At 58.2% G+C, this 17,276-nt stretch overlaps 1 protein-coding gene across 2 annotated transcripts in view; it reads left to right on the plus strand.

Annotated features, from left to right (window-relative positions):
- Positions 1-253: 253 nt before the first annotated feature.
- UNC5A (unc-5 netrin receptor A) overlaps positions 254-17,276 on the plus strand; it is a 61,508-nt gene continuing 44,485 nt past the window's right edge. For both annotated transcript variants that reach the window (XM_057312352.1, XM_026511037.4), the window contains exon 1: positions 254-324. In XM_057312352.1, the coding sequence (XP_057168335.1) occupies positions 255-324 (70 nt within the window). In that variant the 5' untranslated portion in view covers position 254. The remainder of the gene's footprint in view (positions 325-17,276) is intronic.

The following is a 17,276-nucleotide window of genomic DNA, read 5'->3' on the forward strand; positions in this document are numbered from 1 at the left end:
CCGCGCGGCGGCTGGCTCGGTGCGCTGCGCGGCTGGCGCTGCGCTCCGCCCCGGCTGCATTGCTGTGCTCCCGGTGCCCAGGGGAGCCACGCGCCGCGTGCGCCCCGCAGCCGGCCGCCCCAAGGCAGCGCAGTCCGCTGGCATGGGCCCCGGGGGCGCCCCGGGCTGGGGCTCTGGGCTGCGGCGCTGAAAGCCGCCCTCCCGCCCGCGGGGCCCCGCGCGCGGCCGGCCCGCTCTCCCGCCCGCCCGCGGCCATGGCCGTCCGGCCCGGCCTGTGGCCAGCGCTCCTGGGCATAGTCCTCACCGCCTGGCTCCACGGCTCGGGTGAGTCACGCGCGCGCTCTGGGGAGGCTTGCGGGGGACTGTGCGCGTGAACGCTCGCTACTCTGGGGGGTCCCTGACCCGCGTTGCCGACCCGGCTGGAAGCCCCCCGAGGCCAAACTTTGCGAGGCGGGACGCGGGGGCCGCCTGTCGCTGCTGCGCAGCTTCCCCGTGCGCTTCCCCGGAAGCCTGGGTTCTGCCAAGTGCTGGAGCAGCTGTCAGCGCGCGGGGCTGGCGAGTGTAAACGTTCCACGCCTCCGGGCGGGGGAAGTTTGCTGGTTGCCCGGCCCCAGAGCAGAGTCGGGGGGTTGAATCAATGCCTGGGGGAGCCTGACTTTGAGGGTCACAGATTAGAGGATTTTGACCACATTCCAAGTGCCCAGGAAAATGAGGAGGGGGCTTAAGATACCTCTTCCCGGTCGTATCTGACCCAAACAGCTACTCACAATTCCGACTTGGCACCTGGCTTCTGCCCACGTCCAGAACACAGTGTCCTCCTCTGTCCCCGCCACACGCTCGCACACGCACACACTCAGGCGTGGAGGCGCATACACCAGCCCCCAGCCCTTGCAGCCCGCACAAAGGCCCGTGGCCCCTGGCCAGGGCTGTGGTTCCCAGCCTCCTTGGTGCGTGGGGGGCCAGAGTTGTGTACCTGGGGCCGCTGCCACTCTCCTTTCTCCCTTCCATTGCACCGCCCTTCCTCCTCCCTTCATGTCCCGTTGGCCACCCTAACCTGCTTGGTAACTAAGCTCTCAGCCCACCTCCCTTGGGGTGGGGGGAGTTCCCCTGCATCCTTTGTCTGTTCTCCCTGAGCTTGTACCTAGACTGAGTTGTTAGGGCCTCATGATCCACCCCCCCCCCCAATCCATGCACTTAGCAGAGCTGAGGTTATGTGTGTATTGGGGGGGTCATTTGGGTGATCAAGGGGGCATGAGGCTCACCCTAGCAATTCTTGATTCTTGCTGCCCTGAGAACCTGGGGAATGCCTCCCAGCCTGGCCGGGCCATTGTTAAACCTAGGGGTCAGAAGGGAGCGTTGGGGTTCCTGAGATGCGAAGCCAGACTGATTGAAGATCAATGAGTGAGAGCTGAGACCAGCCTGATGGTTGAAGCTGATGGCTGTTTCTTTAAAGGGTCTCTGCGTAGCATCCTGCACCCATTCTGCCTGGCTGCCCTCCCCAATCTGCCCCCTCAGTCCTCCCTCGGCTCTACCCTATCCGTTTTCCAACACCCCATCACCCCCCCCAAATCCTCACTTTAACAAACCTTCCTGCCCTGTGACCTCCCCTTTTAATCCTCATCGAGCTGGGAGGCAGCACCGCTGCTGGGCGTGTGTTCGTATTGCACACATATCCGTGTTAGGGTTGTGTGCAACCCTCAGGGGTGCAGGGTTGGCGAGCCGGTCATGGTGAACTGGGGGTGTCCGTGCTCCTCACACAGGGGAGGTGTTGCCAATACCAGCTGGGCGCCCAGGAAATGTTTACTGAGGCGGCTGTGTGTGAGAAGGCTGTGGTCATATCTGCATGTTGCCCACGTGAGCACGTGTGAGGCCCGTGGGTTGGCGTGTGTGCCCTGGCGACGATGGGGGCCGGCAGTGTGTGCAGCACGGGTGTGTGTGCGGCCAGATGAGCTCGTGTGACGGCTGGCCTGCTGCACGTGTGTGGCGGCTGCGAGCAGTTGCACAGGTGAGCGTGTGTGGATAGGATAAGGGGGTGGTGGGTGCCGGTGAGTCAGGGTGCCACAGCCTGGGGGGTGCCACATGGATTCCTCGGAAGGTCACAGAGTAGGGGAACGGCATCCGGGGTTGGTGGGGCACCTGTTGGGGCCTGGTCCAAGGTTGCCCAGGGAGCTGTCAGGTGGGCACCAGCGCCACAGGGCCGCCCTGGGAGCAGAGGCTGCCTCTGGGCATCCACTCCCAGGCCTGTGGGAGGAGCCTCTGAAGGGCATGCAGGGGCCCTTCTCCTTATCTGGGGCCCCTCACTGCTGTCCCCCACGGGCTCTGGGCACACGTGCCCAGGCAGGCTGGCCCTGAGATGACCCCAGCTCCTCCCGCACCTCCTCCCACACCACCCATCATCTCCTCGGCAACAGCAGCCAGTGAAAAATGTGTGTGAGTGGCTGAGGGAGGGACGGCCAGTCGGGCGGCAGGGGGCGCCGGGGGCCAGCAGGACTGCAGCATCCCGCTTCCCAGGCCAGGGGTCCACCCTCTGTCACCGACTCACACAAAAGCCTGTCCCTTCAGCACACTCACCCCCTGTGTGCCCCTGCACACAGGGACCCCACCCCCACCCCATCTCACAGCTTTTTCCCATTCATACCCAGTCGCACAGCTGGCACCTGCCTCCCCACCCCGTGGGCCGCTCCCACCTGTTGGTTGCCTGGCACAGGGATCCCTGCACTCCTAGGGGGAGGGGCCCACAAGGAGCTGGTTCTCCTGGAAGGTGGTGCTGCTGAAGGCACTGAGCAGTGGTATGTCCACCCTGACCCCAGCAATCTATCCTGGGGTCTCTTCCTCGGGCCCCAGCCCCATCCTCAGGGCTGGTCCTGGACCCCTCTGTCCATCCCTCACCCCAGACTAGAACAGCTGGTCAGGGGGAGGGTGTCTTAATTCTTTAGGGCTAAGAGATACCTTGCTGTCACTTTGCCTCAGGGATGGGTTGTGCTGGACTTCAGGAACCCCAGGTGTCCCCAGGAGAGGGCTTATCTTCTGACTGGCCTGCCTGCTTCCCCTTGCCCATGTTGGGAGGGGCTTCCCTCAGGAAGCTGGGGATTGGCATTGATCCAGGTCCCAAACCCTCACCCAGGAGCCCCTGGCAGGTTCCTCCAAGCAGCCAGCTTTGGCCTCAGCCAGGGGCCGGGAGCCCTCCTGTCTTATATAACTTTGTCCTCCCGGGGCTGCTCTGGGCCCCAGACCTGCAGATTCAAGCCATGTAGTCTAAAGGCAGGAGCTGCCTCCAGCCTGGGGTGGGGGGACCCCTTCTCCACACAGAGGCCGTGGTGTTGGGCTCAGCAGCTGCCTGGGAACACACGTGTCCCTGGGCCTGGGCCTGCTCTATCGAGGCCAACCCTCTCCTGCGGCCCCCTCCTCACCTTCCCCCTCCCCCTAGTCCTCCAGCCCGGGGCTGGAAACCTTGCCGTCTCTCTTGGCTCTCCCTTCTCCTTCACGCTTCATGTTTAATCTGTCACCGAGTCCTCCAGCTCAGTTGTACTTGTGACATTGCTTGTGTCCCTCTCTTCCTTTGTCACAACTCTGCCCCCCAGCCCCTTTCTCCCTAACCTTCCCCATCTGGACCAGTGCAGTGACCACCCCTACTCATCCCCCTTCTGTGCCTCCTCTACTTTGATTAATGTCCCTGGTATGCAGGATGGAACCCCACTAGAAAACCTTCTGTGGCTCCCCAGTGCCTGAAGGTGAAGTCCAGCCCTGAGCCTGAGGTCCTTAGGGAAACACCTGTACCACCACGCATGACTGGGCTGATCCACTAGGACTCAGCTTTAACTGCTGATGGGCTGGGCATCCACACCCCCAGACAAACTCTGGCTTCTGTCCTATAGCTCCCTTGCCTTGCAGAACCTGGTGCCCCCGGCCCCGCCAGCCACACTCCTCACCCTATGGATGACGTCTTCTGCTCTGTCCAGACCTAGGCCAACCCCCCCTTGCCGCTGCCAGTCCCAACTGTTCTGCTTATCTCAGCCCCCAGCTTCGACCCTACTCCCTCCAAGAGGCCTCCCCAACTCCTCCCAGGGCCCATGGAGGGGCCATGGCACATTGCTGAGCTTTGAGTGGCCTACAGGGCAGATTCCTCAGCCCTGGAGAGGCAGATGGGGTCTGGGGCAACTGCCAGAAGCCTCGGGCCTGAGCTCCCTCTTGGCTCATGCCAGAGCTTCCTCCAAGTACTGCCATCGTCTGCAGCACCGCGACCCTGCTCTTAGCCCCTAACGTGCTCCGAGTCACGCTCAGGCAAGTGCGTGTTTTTTCTCTTTTTTTCCTCCACTTGTGTTAGGGTTCTCTTGCTAGGTAGGGAGGGCTGCTACAGCTAGGGAGGGGGAGAGAGGTTTACTCTGTCCCCATTGGCAGCCCTCCCCATCCCTGTCCCTGAACACAGACTGCTTCACTCTGGGGAGGCTAGAAATGGCTCCTGTCCGAGGTAGGAATGAATGAGTTAAAGCCCCACCATGGGGTGGCTGTGCCTTGGACCCTCACACAGATGGCAAACCAGCTCACGTGATCATGCGTGTTTGTGGGTCTTTCCTACAGGTTGTATGCCCAGGTCTGTTGAGTAGGAACCGCCCTACTCATCCCCACCCCTCCCAACATAGATGTTCCCAGATCAGTGTCTTGTCACGCAAATAATGTCATTCTGGGCCCCAGCCCTGTAGACTCAAGCCCCTGGAAGGTGGGGTTGAGGGGCACTGAGCCATGGCATTGCCCATCCTGTCCCTGACCATCTGTCCTGGTGGCCTCTTCCTTGGGCCCCACCCCTATCCTCAGGAATGGAATTGACACCAAGACTTGGGCTGCTTTGTGCAGAACCTATTGGGACCTCTGGTTCCTGAGACCAAGCACCAGGGAAGTCTGGCCCCTGAACCCCAATCATCCTCACCACCCAAGGGGATCTCAGCTTCCTGTGATCAATTCTTCTGGTCCACCCCTTCACACCTCTTGTCTGCTCCTGTGGGAATGGCATTGACAGGTCCTCCTGCCTTGTGGGGAGCCTCAGCCCCCTCTTCCTGTCAGGTACCATAGCAAGGGCAGGGGCTTTGAAGACAGACAGGCCTGGGTTTTAGTCTAAGCCACCTGACCTTGGACAAGTAACTTTTACTCCCTAGCCTGTTCCCACGTCTTTAGAATAGGGTTGCTTTTGCTTCCTGAGGTTATAGTAAGGAGATGATGGGCGACATAGAGTGCCCAGGGTGGAACCCAGCATGGGCGAGACAGCTATGGCTGTTTATCTCCTTCCATTTTCCCCGGCATTGAAGCGGCATGAATTAGGACAGAGCTAGAGTCTTGAGGTGACCAGGGCCCAAGTCCAGAGATAAGAGAGAACATTTGTTGCTGCTCCAGCCCCAGGCAGGAGCCCCAGGAAGGAGTCATGCTTTTAGTTGGAAGAAGTAAACACCCCCCTTCCAATCTGTACACGTACCACCCCCTGCAGGGATTTGGGACTGACTCAGACTCCGATTCCTCCAGCGTGCAAAGAACTTTGTTTGGTGTTCTACGAAGCTGATGATTTGGGTTCAGCTTGTCCTGGAACCATGTTCTGATGATCAACTCTGACACAGAACATGGCAGCAAAAGGGGTGGGGGCCCTGGATGGGACTAAATTCTAGTCCCAGCTCTGCCATTCGATGGCTTTGTGATCTTGGGCAAGTCACTTAACCTCTCTGGGCTGTTTGCCTCTTTGTATCCTAAGCATTAGACTTGATGACTCTATTGGAGCAGAGGCTGGTGCACAGGGAGGCTGCCTTGGGAGCCTGGGGTGGACTGCGCAGTCAGCAGCAGGCTCCCCGAGGAACCACTCACACCTGCCCAGCACCCGCTGAAGCCCCCAGCCACCCCAGCGGTAGCTGCCGGCATTGCCTTGGAGCCGGGTGGCTTGCTGTGGCAGGGCCAAAGGTGGCTGTGAAGCAGAGGTGGGAATTGTGAGTCCCAGCACCTGAGTCAGGAAACAGGGCCCTGCTTTAGCCGGTGACCACCCCCAATGGCAAAAACCGGCCTTCTTAGGGCTCCCAGAAGGTCAGAGTGCCAGTGCCTGAGGCCCACCCTCTTCCCAAGCACTGATGGCAGAAGCCACAGCAGCCTTTGGTCTTTGGGAGCCAGAATCCCAGGCACGCTGAGGAGGTGGCGGAATGGTTGAGTCGCCAAGTTCCGGAGTCTGAGTTTGGACGAGGTCTTGGACTAGGGTGAGGCCGGGGAGGTGCCCAGGGTGCAGAAATTAAGTGTGCAAGTGCAGTGTCAGCCTCCTTAAATTTTGTGCCCTTGACACCCCCTGTGCCCCGCCCTAGTCCTCGCTGGCGATCTAGCTTTTCCCGGGACTTCGGTTTTCCTGTCTATAAAATGGAGCGCTCAAAGGACCTGACAGGGTTGTCATGTGGATTACGTGGACCAGTGCATGTCATCAGTGTGTCATAGCCCTGACACACAGTAGGTGCTCAGTAACTGTTAGCAATGGACGGTGATGGATATGACAGAGGGCACTGTTTTGTCCTCACTTTGGGGGGGTCCTTGGTGCCATCTTCATGGGAGAGGGTGCAGCTGGGGGTCCAGGTGGGAGGGCAGAGCCCTGAGGGGAGGCCTGCATTTTGGCTGGCGTTTTTTTCTGTCTCTTTTGCCCGGGCTCCTTCCCTTCTCCAGGTGTGGTTGTAGACAAGCGCATTCCAGCCCTGTTTGAGAGGGGGGAGAGGGAGAGACTCAAATCTGGAGAGGCCTGAGTGGCAGCTGCTCGTCCCCAGGGTAGGTCACAAAGGGGCAGGTTTTAGGTCCCACTTAGAAGGGGGAGGCGCCCCTGAAGAGAGCACCAAGGGCCAGCGCCCTGATGGGTGAGTCTCCCAGAGCTGGGACCCTCCCCACACCTGGATGTCAGAGCTCTGTCCATCTGGAAGGCTCAGGGTCACCTTGAGCTCCAGGCAAATACGTGGCTGAGATTTGGGGAGGGGAGTCGGTCTAGACTGAGCCCGAGCTACAGCTGCAGGGCCCCTGGGTAGGGAGCTCTGGACCCTGTATCCCACCTCTGCCCTGCACCTCCCCAGCCAGGAGGGCAGGTGGGACCCCACCTCCCCCCCACTGCCCCACCCCAGCACGTCCGGCAGGGAGCCTGCAGGGGGTACACCCGGAGTGAGACCCTACCCCTTCCTAATTGGGGCAGAGACCAGATGGAGTTGAGGGGCTGCAGGGTGAATCACGCCCCCCCCCCGCCCCCGCGCATCTTTCCAGGCCCCTCCCTCCTCCCTGAAAAAAGGGTGCCAGGCACGGGCAGGTAGGAGTGCGTCCTTAGAGTCTCCGCGTGACGGGAGCCTGCCCTGCTTCCAAAAAACCATCCCCACTCCGTGGCCGATGTTCGGGTAGCTTGCAGGGCGGGGGACCCCCGGCTAGGCTGGCTGTGGGGCACGTTGGCAGCCGAGGGGCGGCCGGGGCCCGAGCCAATGGGAGCCCGAGCCCAAGGGATTAGCAATTAGCCTGCTCGCGCGCCGGGTTCTGGGGAGGGGCGCCCTCGGGTGCGTCCTGCCCCGCGGCCCCGCCCCGCTCGGTGCGGGTGCAGAGCTCGCTGTAAACTCGGCGGCCGCGCGGGGAAGGGGCTGGGGCCGGGGCCGGGGCCGGGGAAGGGGCGGGATCCCTCCGCCCGCCAGCCCGCCCGCGGCCGCCCGCCGGATTAGCGGCTCTTTGTTCGGGGCCTGTTAACAAGTTCCTGGCTGAGCGCTCGGCTGCCGCCCGGGGAGCAGCCGTCCAGCCTCCGGGCACCGCGGCTCGGCGGCCTCCGCTGCGCCTCGGTTCTCACGCCCAGCGGCACCCCCGCCCCCACCGCCCTCCCCGGGGCCCGGAGACGTGGCTGGCCGGTGGGCCCCACTGGCGGGCGGTGTGGTGTGCGTCGGACTGCGGAGCACCCACCGCTGACCTCTGCGGAAAGGAAGAGATCGCAGCGCTCCGTGAGCACCGCCTGTAGGCCGGGGCTTTGAATGCGCCGTCATCGGTCCCATTTTACAGATGAGGGAGTGCGGGGCTTCCTGCCGTCCAAGTGGAACTAGGCTGGGCTGGAGTTCCAGTCCCGGTCTTTGACTACAAAACTCACACTCCTTCTGCTCGGAGAGAAGCCTGGGGCGGGAGAGGACGAGCCTTCAGTGGCTGTAAACTGTTACATTTTTTATTCTTAATTAACTTCGTGCTGGTGTTAATCATGGACCGTGCTGGGCTCTACCTGCATCGTCTGATCAGAATCAGGACAGCCCACAAGCTAGGTGAAGTTAGTCCCATTTCTTAGATGAAGTGGCAGGGCTGGAACCTTGTTACTGCTCAGCCTGACCCCTTCCCTACACACTCCCACACCGTCGGAAGCAGAACACTGTTCCATGTGGTCATTTACTGCCAGGGCATTGTCTGGTGCCCCATGGACATGAAAGGCTATGGGAGAACGTCAGGGAACCTTGATTCTCTGTGTGGTCTTGGGCTAATCCCCCCATCTCTCCAAGCTCATTGCCCCCTCTATATCCTGCCTCCTGACCCCATCTTGGGTGCTTCCTAAACCTAGGCAGGGCTGTCCAGGCCCTAGGATTTTGAATATAAAACGCCCTGGGTGTTGGCTTTCCAACTTGCCCCCAACCACACATCTTCAGGTGGCTGGGACTGTTCAAAGCCACTTTCTTAGAATGAGAAGGAATCCTTCCCAGTAAGCTCCCCCAGATGGCTCTTGGCTCTTCCTTCTGGGGCCAGGCTGAATGCCTTCCCCCTTCTCAGTTATTTAAGACAGGGCCCCTGCCTGGCCCTGTCTGCTCTTTCCAGGCCAGGCACCTTCAGTCCTCTCAGCTGTTCCTCATGTAGCCTGGTTCCAAGCCCCTTCTCTGTCTCCTACATCCTTGTTACCTGCCTCTGGATGTCAGTCCCAGCTCGTCCCACTGTGATACAATGCCCTGGCACGAACTAGCAGAGAATACTAAGTGTATCCATTGCAAACATTGGGAAACCCAACCCAAATCGACTTAAGCAAAAAGGGATTTATGGGCGCATGTAACTCAAAGACAGGGGGTAGACTAGCTTCAGGCATGGTTGGATCCAGGAAGAACAGTGTGACCAGGGTTCATGCCTCATCTCTGCTCTTCAGGGGTCGGCACCACTCTCCGACAGCCTCTCCCCTCACAGTCCCACGGTGGCTGCCACACTTACTGGCGTTACATTCTTGCAGGCCCAGTCCAGGGGGAAGGAGGGAGCATCTCTTTTCCTCAGCCATCCATCAGATGTCCTGGTCCTTCCTCATTGGGCCAACTCAAGTGCTGTGCCACGGGCGCCAGTCCCCACAGCCAAGCCACCTGTGCCACTGTCCTGTTTGCCACCACTCACAGATCTCCACTGAGAAGAGATGAGCGCATTGTTCTGAGATTTAACCAGTGTGCCATCAGTATAGGTTGCCCAAGTATTTAATAAGAATGCTGAAGAGCACCAAGGACACAGCCTGAGGCTCAAAGGTAAAGGCCCGAAAATGGATCAACCTGAGCTATTTAATCAGCGGTGTTAGAAAACAATGCTGGCCATTCAACAGGTTTTCCATTCCCTTCAATGTGCTGTCCTCTGGTTCATGTATCTCCATTTGCAGATCCTGAGATATTGTATCAGGTGCCTGGCTGAAATCCAGACACGCTGTTTCCAGCCTGGCCCTGAACTACCGCAACAGTAACTCTATGATAAGGGAAGCCGGTCTGGAGGGAAGGGTTCGTGGGAGTCCTGGTGTGTCTCTGTGTGGCCCCTACCTTCCTGCTCGTCTGTAACAGACGGAGAAGCTCCACGGGAATCATGCCTGGGGTTTGCGGCGGGTCATCAGGCTGTGGCCCCTTCAGTGGACATTGGTTGGGTTTTGTATTTGTCCGGCTGCCATTCCTGGTCCCACTAGGACCCCATGACCTCTCTCCTTTTGGATACAGCCTTGGTGGGGATTTAGAGGGACCCCTAATCTCAGCAGCAGGGCTCAATGAGACAAGTAAGTCATTTCCCCGGTTCTGGTTCCTTTCTCCCTTCAGCACCTGCTTTTTAAGCCTCTTGTCCCTTCTCTCAATGACCCAATTTCTTGCAAGTATTTTCCCTTTTTTGCTTAAATTTGTGAGAGTCGGTTTTGCTGCTTGCGCTTGAAGAACGCTGATGTGCTCACCGAGTCCAGCTTGCCTCCTCTTCCGAGAGCTCAACCCCAGCTCATGAGTCTCCTGCCCTGTGGCCGCTCCCACTCCCGCTTTCTTGGAGGTCAGCACGAGATCCCCCTGCCAGCCCCTGGGGTGGGATCTGTCTGGGTCAAAAGACCTGAACTCATTCAAAACAACCGCTTGGCCTGTGATCGCTGCCCTCCGATCCTCAGTGCTTTCTTGCCGGAGTGCGTCCTGCCCCTCTAGCTCAATGTCCTCAGCTGCAAAATGGTGGGGCAGACGGGCCGGCTTCCCGGAGCCCCCCCCCCCCCACAGCAGGCCCGCTCTTCCTCCTCCAAGCCCCCTCCCGCACCATGTGGCTTTGGCATTTCCCCCAAGCCCCAGCTGGACCTGAGCTCAGCCTTCCCTACATGCTTCTCCACTCCGTGTCTCTTGTCAGTGGTTTTGTACTTGGTTTTGGTCCATCTTTCCATGTTGGTCATGTCCAGTCAGAATCCGAGCCTACCAAATGCCTCAGAACTTCCCTGACACTCCTAGAGACCTTTCTCCAGATCTTTTGGGATCACACAGCCAGAGATCCATGTCTGAGACCCACCCATTCCTCTCAAGATGCCTTTCCTTTTAGATCCCTGGCTCTACTGGGGGGCCTCTCTTTGGTGAGAATTGTGTGAAGCCCACCACCCAAAGGCCAGGATGCCCTCCCTCCCGGTGGTCAGCATCCCCTCTCAAGCACGGTACACTGGTAGATGTTTAGCACTTGGCGCTCTGGGAGAGCTGGAGGCCTGGTTCGCCAATTTCCATGGTGTGAATACTCCCACTAGAGCCTGTTTTCAGCTACCAATGTGGTGATGTCAACTGGCTTGCAAAATTCTAGAAATTTTAATGAGGGGCGTGCTCTCTCTCTCTCTCTTTTTAGATTTATTTATTTATTTTAGAGAGCACACGTGAGCAGGGGGAGGGAGAGGAGAGGGAGAGAAGCGATTCCCCGCTGTGTGGGGAGCCTAACTTGGGGCTAGATCCCGTGACCCTGAGAGATCATGAGCTGAGCCGAAATCAAGAGGTGGATGCTTAAGCAACTGAGGCACCCGGTGCCCCAGTGATGGGCTCTCTTTAGCACAGGCGAGCTGGCTCCAGCACACTGCTGTTCCCTGGTCACCCCAGTCCTCTGAAGGGGTCACAGAAAGGGAGTGGGCCTGTAGGACCCATTGATCTCCCCAAGCTAGGTGGGGCTGCTCCTTCTGGACACCAGGCTCTTCGGTGGGCTGAGGGTGGGGAGTCCCTGAGGCACAAGAGCCACTAAGAACCAGGGCTCTGCAGGTGATGGAGTGCGTTAGAATCTTAAACTGGATGACCTTAGGCAGGTGACTTCAGCTCTCTGTGCCTTGGTTTCCTCATCTAGAAAATATGGATAATGAAAGGTTCCTACCTCATAGGGTTGCCCGGAGTAAATGAAGTATTCCGCGGGGAACAACTCAGCCCCGTGCCAGGCCCACGGTGAATGCTCTGTACATGGGAGGTGCTGCCCACGCTATGGGGACACTTTGGGCCTCCCTCTGGGACCACACCAGAGGTGTGGGGGAGTGGAGCACCAGGTCCTTGGTTGACAAAAATGGCAGAGAGCCTCAAGGGCAAGACCCTGCAGGTCTGGAATCTTGGGAAGGTGCTTATTCTGGGGTACGAGCTTTCGTGGGAGGGTTTGAGAAAGAAGGTTGACATGGTGAAGGATGACTCACCCCCAGTGACTTGGCCAGGTATGACTCCTGACAGCCTGAAGACCTAAGGATGAGCAGAGCAGAGGGGTGGCAGGGGCCACAGCGACATTTGAGAGCCTAGATGGGCCAGGCAGGGGTAACCTCCCTGCCGGCCTGCAGACTGGACGGACCGTGGCTTCAGGGATTTTCCTGGCTGCCCCCATCCTCTGCTCCTGAGTTCCAGGGGCCCTCCGAGGCCAGAGGAAAGGGATTCTACCTGGGGCCTGGGCGGGTGGTGGGATGGGGCCAGACAGTGAAGGGATGGGGGAGGGCACAGGCATTCCCTGGTGACAGTGTGTGTGCTGGGGGTGCCAGGAGGCACAGGCCAGCTGGGGCAGATGGGGCCTGTAGGGAGCCAACAAGTGATAGGGCTGGCCACATCGTTGAGCTGGGGAGTGACAGGAGGTGAGTGGTGTTTAAGGAAGATTAATCTGGCAGCACAGGTAGGATAGATGGGAGCAGGGAGAGGCTGGAGGCAAGGAGACCAGCCAGGAGGCTGCAGCGGTCATCCAGGCAAGAAATGATGAGCCCCCCACCTTCCCAGTGAGCAAGCAGCAGGGATGGAGTAAAAGAGATGGATGTGGGAGACATTTGAAAGGAGGAGCCTCTGGATGTTACATGTGGGAGGCAAGGGACCGGGAAGAGGCAAACATGTTTCAGAGATCTTGAGCCAGGGGAAGTGATGTCAGAAAGAGAAAATGGATTGGGAGCTGTGTAATGGACGGGACAGAAGCTGAAAGAGCAAGAAGGCTGCACAGTGCCGTGGGCTGCAACCAGGGACATGCACCATGCCAGGGCCTCTCCAGAGCACAGCCATCTGTCTGGGCACTTTGGCCATAAGCAACAGAACCCGCCTCTGGCCAGTGGGTAACAAACAGACAGACTTAAAGTCATGTCCCAAGAGAGAAGTCCTCAAAGGCCTGGGTGGTGATGGAGTTGTACTGTTTAATTTAAGGCACTGAAGGCAGGAAGGGAAGATGGAGTTGCTTTGTTCTGTGTAGCCCCAGAGGGTAGGGTTGGGACCAGCAGGTGCGAGACACTGGAGGCTGAGAAAGACCTTCCTAATAGGTGAGGACACAGGTGGTCTTAGCAGGCAGCAAGCTCTCCGTCTGGTGGGGCGGTGGGGGGGGGCGGGGGAGGTTGTTGAAACAGGCCCTGTTGGGGCCTCTCATGGAGACCATGGATGGGAGGCAGGCGGCCTTGGTGAGGCTCTGTGGCAAAAGGGAAATGCTGGGGCTCCTGGAATGACTTGGACTCTATTCTCAGCCCTACCCATACTCATTGTCCTTGGGAAGTTTCTCGCCCTTTGGGAACTGGGCTTTCTGGCGAGTTGACCCCATCTCATGAGATGTGGTAGTTTCTCTGGTGCCTATGGTTTTGAGTATTTAGCACATGTTCTCATGGGCATGGCACCTGTACTCTTCCTTAGGTGACCTCCTCCCCGACACCATGTCCTGTTGGGACTGTCAGTCATGGGCAAATCCTGGTACACATCCTGGACTCCGTGATTGCTTCCAAGTGGCCACGTGACCAGTCGGGATTCTTCTCATGGCTTTCCCCACGAGGAGGTGGAGAAGTTGCCTTCTCTGCCTCTGGGGTTAGCAGCTGTGAAGATGCGGGGGGGGGGGGATGTTGGGCCAGTGGCAGCTACTTCCCCCTTGTGTGGAGAGAGCCTGTCTGGTGAGGGGAGTGAGGCCAATACATGTGGAAATCAGAGACAAACAGCAGGGAAGATTGTCCTGGAGGCCCCAAGGCCCTAGAGACTTCGGTCCCTGCACTCTTCTGTCAATCCCATGAGCCAAGAAATTCCTGTTTAGGCTTATGCCAGTGTGGGTTGGGTCTTGGTACTGCACCTGGAAGGGGCCTGGCATGTACCCAAAGGTGGCAGTGTGCAGAGAAGTCAACCCCCAGGTGGCACATACAACGTTTAAAAAAAAAGAGAGAATTCACACACAAAAAGTCCAGATCTCAGGCTTCCCTTGAAGACTCAGATCTGGCACTGAGAGCCCATTTTCCTGGGCGGCCAGGAGCCGGGACCAGGCTGTCACCTTGGCAAGTGTGCGCCCCCACTGCCCATGCACACAAGGCTGCATTCTGCACCTCACACGCAGTGCTCGGCACATGGCAGGCACGGTCCTGCCCCTTCCCTCCCTTCCAGCTTGAAGAGCCCACATTTGGGGCCTTAGATTTCACTGGTTCATTTTGAGGCAGCGACAGAAGGTCAGGCGGAAACGTCTAAATGACCACTGGAAAGCCAGGACTGGCACTTGGAGACGCAGTGAGGGTGGGAAGTGGAGATGAAAGGCCCATTTGTAAGGAGCTGGTCATGGGCACCGTGAGCTCAGATCCCATTCTAAGGAGCGACTGGGGATGGCTGCCGTTGACACGGAAAAGGAAAATTTGGGAGGAGTTTCCGAGGAAGCCAGAGGCAGACCAAAGTGAGAGCAGTGGAAGCCAGGAGAGTTTCAGGTTTGGAGCACGGCTGGGAGGCGGCGGGGAAAGCTGCAGGCGGGGAGGGTGCGTGCAGATGAGGGAGGCCTGGAGGACCCTCGCCCCCAGGAGGTCGACAGGAGCTGCTTGGGACCATTGCTCGGAAGCACAGAACCAGCATTAGAGAGTGGGGAAGAGTGGGTGCCAGGACACAGAGGACACTCAGAAATTGTAGAGCTGGGGTGCAAGGATATTAGAGCCAGGAAAGGCTCAGGTTCTGGCAGATTCCTCAGAGGAGGAACCTGAGCAAAGGGAGCAGGGGCAAGACAAGGTTGATTGCTGAGTGTTTGCAAAGCACTTGCTTGGAAGCTGTCTGCAGGTGGGCTCAGAGATGATGTGCCCACGCAGAGTCACACCCCCTGCAGAGCCAGGGTGCAGCCCCAGCCCCTCTGCATGCCATCTGCGGAGGGGGGTGGGGCAGAAGGTCCAGGGCCCCAGTGAGCTTTCGAGGGAAGTGGAGAAGATGGACTGGGGGACAGGGCAAGGTGAAGGTGGGGGCGCACCTGTCATTAAGTACGCGTTGATGGAACACCTCCTGTGTGCCAGACCAGGCTTCTGCTCTATGAATACGCAGTGAGCAAGGCAGGAACTGTCCCTACCTTGAGGAACTCACGTTCTAGTGGGAGGAGACGACCATCAACTAGTAGATTCAGATAATGAGGAGTGTTCTCCAGGAGTTGGAAGGCCGGCAGAGGCCACATGACCACGTGACCAGGAGTGAGCTCATGCGGGCATGTTGAGTGCTGGTTAGACTGGATGGTCAGACCTGTCTGAGGAAGGTGGGAATGAACTTGGTTACTAAGGGGTCCGTTGTGGTCTGGGCACAGGAACGTGTGGAGTTAGGTGAAGAGAAAGCATCATGACTTATCTCTGTGTTCGTTTATGCTATAGGCCCCCTTGTCTACCAGAAAGGCTCAAAATCGCTGAAGCAGATCTGGTAAGGCCAACAGGGGTAAGGAAGATGGCTAGGAGGCGGGGGTGTGGGACAGGAGAGCCCAGGTATGGAGTGGCTGGCTCTGCCCTAGCCTGGGAGTCAGGAGGCCAGGGTCCCAGGAGAGCGGGAGCCCAGCCCAAGCCTTCCTTACCCCCGATGTGCGCCTCTGCCTCGTTGTGGAATGGAGCCAATGATCCAGAAGGACCCGGGCCTGGGCTGTCTTGTTGCTGATCCGGAGGCAGGGGTGGGGAGAGGGCCGGGAGTCGGGGAGGTGCGAGGAGAAGGCAAGACAGGCCTGTAGTCTCGGAGCCTGCTGCTCCCACCACCTCCCCAGACCAAATACTAGCCTGTGAAATGTGCTGAGGGAAGTCCGATGCAGTTGAGATTCAGTCCCTTCTCAAGTGCTTTGATGCATGTGTACATATATGCATACATATTTTTTTAATTGGAGTGAAACTCACATCGCATAGAATTAACCATTTTAAAGTACGCCGTTTAGCGGCATTTAGTACATTCACAGTGTTGTACAACCGTCACCTCTCTTTAGTTCCAAAAGATTTTCTTCACCCCAAGGGGTTACCCCATTAGCAGTTGCTTCCTATCCCTCCTTCCCCCCACCCCTGGCGAACGCTGGCCTGCTGTCTGTCCCTGTGCATTGGCCTACCCTGGGTATTTTCCTGTATATGGAATTGGACAACATGGGGCCTTCCGTGTCTGGCTTCTTTCACTGAGCGCAGTGTTTTCCAGGCGAATCCGCGCGGTGGCGTGTATCAGCACATCATTCCTTTTTATGGCCGAATAATACTCCCTTGTATCGACAGACCCCTTTTTGTTTATCCATTATCATCCGTTTGGGTTGTTTCCACCTGTTGGCTGGCGTGAATAATGCTGCTTTGAACACTCATGTGTGAGCATTTGTTCAAACACCTGTTTTCGGTTCTCTTTGGTATATACCTAGGAGTGGAATTGCTGGGTCATATGGTAGGTAATTCTAGGTTTCATTTTTTGAGGAAACACCAAATTGTTTTCCTCAGCAACTGTACCATTTTATGTTCCCACCAGCAATGCGTGAGGGTTCCAGTGTCTCCACGTCCTAATGCTAATTTCTGATTCATTAAATTCTTACAAAAATCGCTCTTCTCCTCTCTTGGCGCTCCTGCGCCGCTCATGCCTGCGTCCGCGTGGCGCGTGCCATGAGGCCGGCCAGCGCTGCCCGGTGTGGCTCTCATGGTCCAGAGCTGGCATCGCGGGGCAGGCCGGGGGCCCGGGCCGCTGGAGACACGCGGTTCTGCAGCAGGGAGTGGGGCAGGCCGGCTGTCAGGGATGGGGCTGGGCTTTGACTCCTGTGTCCCTCTGCCCTCCCTCTCCCTATGTGCGCGCCCCAGCCGGGAGCGGCCCTCGCCACCCCTCTGCATCTCATCGCCAGGATAAATGTAGCTACAAACAACGCGGGCCGGGTGCTAATTTGTCAGACGCAGTGCGCGGCTGTGATTCCGAATGCATTAACATTTTCACATGAAATCACTTCAATTTTTAGTGATTAAGAAGTATTTGTTTTAAAGCATCAGGATGATTTACTGTGGGCCTGGGGGGCGGGGGGGGCAGGGGTGGGGAAGCCCCCAGGTGTGATGTCATTCACAGGCACCGGCATAAACCAAGCTCATGCCAGTCATCACCCTCCGCCCACCTGTGCCCATCACAGGCTTCCTGGGTTTGGGGCTGGAGGTGGCAAGGAGTGGGAGTGTTGCAGGACCAGGGGGTAGAGATGGTGAGGTCTGAGGGTCCCTTGAAGGCACTGGGACCCAGAAGTCTCAGCCCCCACTATCTTCTTGTTTCTTCTTGTCATTCAAGCCCCACTGAAAGTCATCTCCTCACAGAGGCTCCCCTTGGTCCCCTAACCTCATGTGGCGGCTTTGCAACATCAGAGGTGACCTTCTTTAT

This window comes from Ursus arctos, unplaced genomic scaffold (assembly GCF_023065955.2).
Source record: "Ursus arctos isolate Adak ecotype North America unplaced genomic scaffold, UrsArc2.0 scaffold_15, whole genome shotgun sequence".
Lineage (NCBI taxonomy): Eukaryota > Metazoa > Chordata > Mammalia > Carnivora > Ursidae > Ursus > Ursus arctos.